General features: G+C 54.1%; 1 protein-coding gene across 1 annotated transcript; it reads left to right on the forward strand.

Annotated features, from left to right (window-relative positions):
- The first annotated feature begins 376 nt into the window (after nucleotides 1-376).
- LOC130680022 (phospholipid phosphatase-related protein type 2-like) lies at nucleotides 377-3,086 on the forward strand. Its single transcript, XM_057489874.1, has 3 exons — nucleotides 377-600; nucleotides 1,178-1,300; nucleotides 1,805-3,086. The coding sequence occupies exons 1-3, from the start codon at nucleotides 424-426 to the stop codon at nucleotides 1,835-1,837; spliced, it is 333 nt and encodes a 110-aa protein (XP_057345857.1). The 5' UTR covers nucleotides 377-423; the 3' UTR covers nucleotides 1,838-3,086.
- Nucleotides 3,087-4,647: the final 1,561 nt, after the last annotated feature.

Consider the following 4,647-nt stretch of genomic DNA (forward strand, 5'->3'; position numbering starts at 1 on the left):
ATGTTGTTCATGGATTTTCTAATAGTGTACCATCCTTGCATCCCTGGAATAAATCCTACTTGATCATGAGCTCTTGAACCTACCCCTTGAACCCCAATTCCACCCTCTAGTTCTGAAACTCCACCCCAAGCAAGCATCTTTCTGGGTGTGTGACTGATCCTGGGGAGACCAGGCCCCAGAAATGTCCACTGCTCTTTGGTGCTCTGTGCACATCCCCGTCCCTGGAAGGACCCACTGGGAGTCCGTGACTCCATCCCCCAAACTCCTGTTCCCCTGGCTCCTTTTTCTGGAGACCCTGGCCTCAGCGTCCCGCTCCAGCGTCATTCGGGGGATCCGGCCCCTCCCCCTAACCCTGAACGCAGTGTCCACTCGGGTTTGGCAGCTTCACCGCCCCATGTGCCCTGACCGGTCTGGCTCCCACAGATGTACGTGACACTCGTGTTCAGTGTGAAGGGCTCCCGCCTGGTCAAATATTCACTCTGCCTGCCCCTGCTGTGCCCTGCCTTCCTGGTGGTCGTGGTCCGCGTGGCTGAGTACCACAACCACTGTTCAGACGTTCTGGCTGGCTTCCTTACCGGAGCAGCCATCGCCACCTTTCTGGTGAGCCACCTTCCCATCTGTCCCTGTATGGCAGACCCTCCATCAGCTCCATGACCCAAGAGGCAGGCCTGTGTGATGGTGGAGAGTATGGACCTGGGGCGAGTCTCTTAACCTTACGCTGCCTGGAGGTTTTCATCTGTGAAACGGGATGATAGGAAGAGGGCCAAGCAAGTGAAGCACTCGCTATGAGCACAAAATTGAAGGAGGCACAAACCCACTCAGTAATCAAGATAAATAGTATAGTAATGAAAACGTTTTAAAAATCAAAATTAATGCAGACAACACCGTGTCCAAAAATACTGAAGTTTTAAATGCAGACAGTATCCGATTCTGCTCTTGCACAACTTGGCCTTACTTGCCTTCACCTTCTTCCCACCCTTTGGACTAAGTAACAGTACCTACCTCTTGGTAAAATGGAAAGAACAGTGGTGCCATATAGGAAGCGCCATAAAAATGTTAGCTGCTTTTTGAAACCTGAGCCTCAGTTTCCTTATCTGAAAAATGGGGATGGTATTTATACAACTCCTACTTATTGGCCTCTGGCCTCAACATGCAAACTGCCCTCCCTCTGCCCCAGGTCACCTGTGTCGTGCACAACTTCCAGAGCCGGCTGCCTTCTGGCCGAAGGCTCTCCCCCTGGGAGGACTTGGGCCAAGCCCCCACCATGGAGAGCCCCCTCGAGAAGTTAAGTGTGGCCCAGGTAAGGGGGGCTGGGGGCCGCTCCCCGCTGGAGAGGGTGGTAGCTGGAGGGGGACCAGGGAGGCAGGAAGTTAGGCAAGAGATGGGGATCTCAGGGCCATGGGGGGTGGGCAATGGCTCATCTCTGCGGGCCTAGGTCCTGGGGGACAGTCCCAGAAACAAGTGCCCGTCTCCTCTCTCCCTCCCAAGGGGACATGATTAATCCTGAGAATCCTGGTTGGTGTTTCCATTGGGCTTTCTGCCCAATGCGCCCCCTCGTGGTTGTGGCCGGCAGGGCCTGGGGGGCCGCTAGCCCCTTCCCTCTGCCTGTTTGTCTCAAAAACCTTAGGCCTGCAGGCCGCATTGGACACCGGCACGGCTCACCCCACCCAGTGAGTGTCGAGGGAGTGGGGGGTAACCGGGGGGGACTTCCAGATGGCAGTCACTGCCGCAGAGGTCTCCCCTATGTTCTCGTGGTCCCTTCCCAAGCTTTCTGATGCCCCGATCTCTGCTCCCTGACCCTCAGAGCCACAGAACTGCACCCGCCGTGGCCACCTGATCCCCAGCTGCGTGTCCTCCAGGGCTCCAGCCATGTGTTCGTCGCCCCGTGTGCCGCGCCCTCGGTTGAGGTCTGAGCCGACACCGCTGCCCCTGCCCCTGCCTCTGCGTGCACCAGCTCCCAGCCAGGGCCCCTCACCCTCCTCCCCGGGGCCTGGGGGGCCAGGTGGGGGAGGCGGACGTGGTCGGAAGCTGCTGCTGCCCACACCTCTACTGCGGGACCTGTACACCCTGAGCGGACTCTACCCCTCCCCTTTTCACCGGGACAACTTCAGCCCTTACCTATTTGCCAGCCGTGACCACCTGCTGTGAGGCCCCACCACCCACCCAGAACCTACCCGCTCCCCATTTCTCCCCTGCCACGCGTGTGTGTGCGTGTGCCGTGTGAGTGCCAAAGCCCCCTGTCCCCAAACCAGCCAGGCCCAGATATCAGCCTGGCTGGGAGGACATTAGGGGGACCCTCCGCCTCTCTTGTCCTCTGGGACCATCCAAGGGGCATAACTAGGAGGTGGGCCTCTAGGGTGGCTCCTTTAAGAGCCAAAACCTGACCCTATTGGCCACTGCCAGCCAGTGGGGACCCCCAGTTCTCAGAATTCTAACCAAAAGGACTTTACTTCAGCCAATGGGAAACTCCCCCGTCAATTCTTAGAATCTCAGGCAGAGGGCAACTCCAGGCAGTGTTCAGCGTCAGAACAACCAGTAGGAGTCCTTGGTTTTCAGAATTTCTAAGGTGGGTGGGTATGATTCCAGTCAATGGGGGACGCCAATGTCATAGCGCGTGCCAAGGAGAGGAGGGAGGTGGGGTCATCCTTTGTCACTGGGTCTTCTCAGAATGAGAATGCTCAGCAGGAGGGTGGGGGCAGGCTCCCCCGCGGCAGGGTCCTTGGCGCACCTATTCCTATCTCAGCCCCGCCTCCATGTGCAACCTCTCACTGAGTCCCTCCTAACTCCCTACTTACGCAGGGCTAGCCCCAGTTCAGAGGTTTTTGGGCTTCATGGTGCTGTGCTTCCCCTTGCCTGAGCCTGGGTCACTGTAAACCCTTCTGTTAGTTATTAGGGCTGTGGGAAGGGGCCTGTTTTTCCTGGAAACCACCCCTGTTCTCCACACCATTCCCCATGCCTCAGCCTCATGCTTATGTGCCATTATAGAGGACATGGGTGGAGAAGAGAGGGCTCCCCCTCCTCGAGCAGCCAAAGGTACTGGGCAGAGGAGAAACTGCCCCACCTTTCCTGCTCCCTCCTCATCTTTAATAAAGACTTGTTTGTAACAGAAGTTTGGCCACTTGCCTTCCTTCCCTGGGTTGCAAGGAAGAAGAACTTTAATCATGGATCTAGGTGTTGGTGAGTCTGGGTGTGGGTGTGTCTGAGGGCAACTGTGGAAAGGCATTGTGGGACCAAGGAGCTAACGACTTGGTTTTAAATCCTGACTCAGTATTTTCTGGTTGTGTGGCCTCTGCAAAGTTACTTAACTTCTCTGCTGGTTTCTTTTTTTTCAATTTTTTAAATTTTGGTATCACTAATATACAATCACACGAGCAACATTGTGGTTACTAGCTTCCCCCCATTATCAAGGCCCCACCACATACCCCATTACAGTCACTGTCCATCAGCGTAGTGAGATGCTATAGAGTCACCACTTGCCTTCTCTGGGCTATACTGCCTTCCCCGTGTCCCCCCTACATGATGTATGCGAATCGTAATGCCCCTTAGTCCCCTTCTCCCTCCCTTCCCACCCACCCTCCCCAGTCCCTTTTCCTTTGGCAACTGTTAGTCCATTCTTGGGTTCTGTGAGTCCGCTGCTGTTTTGTTCCTTCAGTTTTTGCTTTGTTCTTATGCTCCACAGATCTGTTCTTTTCTTTAACTGTCAAATGTGGACATCCCCACACAAACACACAAACATGTGGTGAGGGGCCTCACATGACTGTCTTTTCCAGGCATCTGGCCTCCTTCTGACCATGGCCATGGTGCAGAGGGCACAGGGAATAGGGCCAGGGCACTAAGAATCTCCAAGCCAAACCCCTAGCTGCATGGATGCAAGCAGGGGTTCTGATAGTGATGTTGTGCTGAGACCCAACCTCTGAGGACCCAGTGGAGACCAGGGAGGGTAGGAGCAGGCAGGCAGCCACACAACAACACCCACCCCTACACCGTGGCTCTGCGGTGCTCCAGATAGGCCATTCGGGACTCCGCGTCATCCAGGAACTAGGAGAGGGGAGTCGGCTTCCCTCCCTTCCTCCTTCATCCATTCAGCACTCTGGAGCAGCTACTGTGTGCCAGGTGCTGTTTAGTTAGGCCCAGGGGCCACAGCAGTGAACAGAACAGATGCCAGTCCCTGCCCTCTGGGAGCCCACCTTCTACTAGGGAGAGACGGAGAATAAGCAAGGGAAGTATGATAGGTACAAAGCCACAATTCCAGATTTCAACAAGGTCTATAAACCAAGATTTCTTTCCTAATTCACGTGTGGCAAATCCTGACCTGGACTGACATGTAGTTATTATAGCCTTTATTAACGTGATGTGGATACCCTTATGTTTTGTTACAGACAAAGTGGTTGATTTTGAGATATTATCCCAGGTCCCACTAGGTGTATTATGCAATATGTAGTATTTATACCATAGTACCACTCACAAATCTGAAAAATTCTGAATTCCAAACTCTAGGTTCAAGGATTTAGGTCAAGGATTGGGATATTTGATATATCAGACCTTGATAATGATAAGAACACTTAGCTGGAGAAGACAATGGGATAACTGGAATAGGGACACAGTTTGCACTTTAAAGAGGGTAGTCAGGGAAATTCCAGGCAGAGG

The sequence above is a fragment of the Manis pentadactyla genome, chromosome 12, assembly GCF_030020395.1.
Source record: "Manis pentadactyla isolate mManPen7 chromosome 12, mManPen7.hap1, whole genome shotgun sequence".
Classification (NCBI taxonomy): Eukaryota; Metazoa; Chordata; class Mammalia; order Pholidota; family Manidae; genus Manis; species Manis pentadactyla.

Excerpts from the sequence above, each read along its gene's own strand:
- LOC130680022 (XM_057489874.1), top strand. The coding sequence starts at position 424 with ATGTACGTGACACTCGTGTTCAGTGTGAAGGGCTCCCGCCTGGTCAAA. Across the intron at positions 601-1,177 it reads CAGCCATCGCCACCTTTCTG|GTCACCTGTGTCGTGCACAA; the intron begins GTGAGCCACCTT and ends CCTCTGCCCCAG. Across the intron at positions 1,301-1,804 it reads AGAAGTTAAGTGTGGCCCAG|AGCCACAGAACTGCACCCGC; the intron begins GTAAGGGGGGCT and ends CCTGACCCTCAG.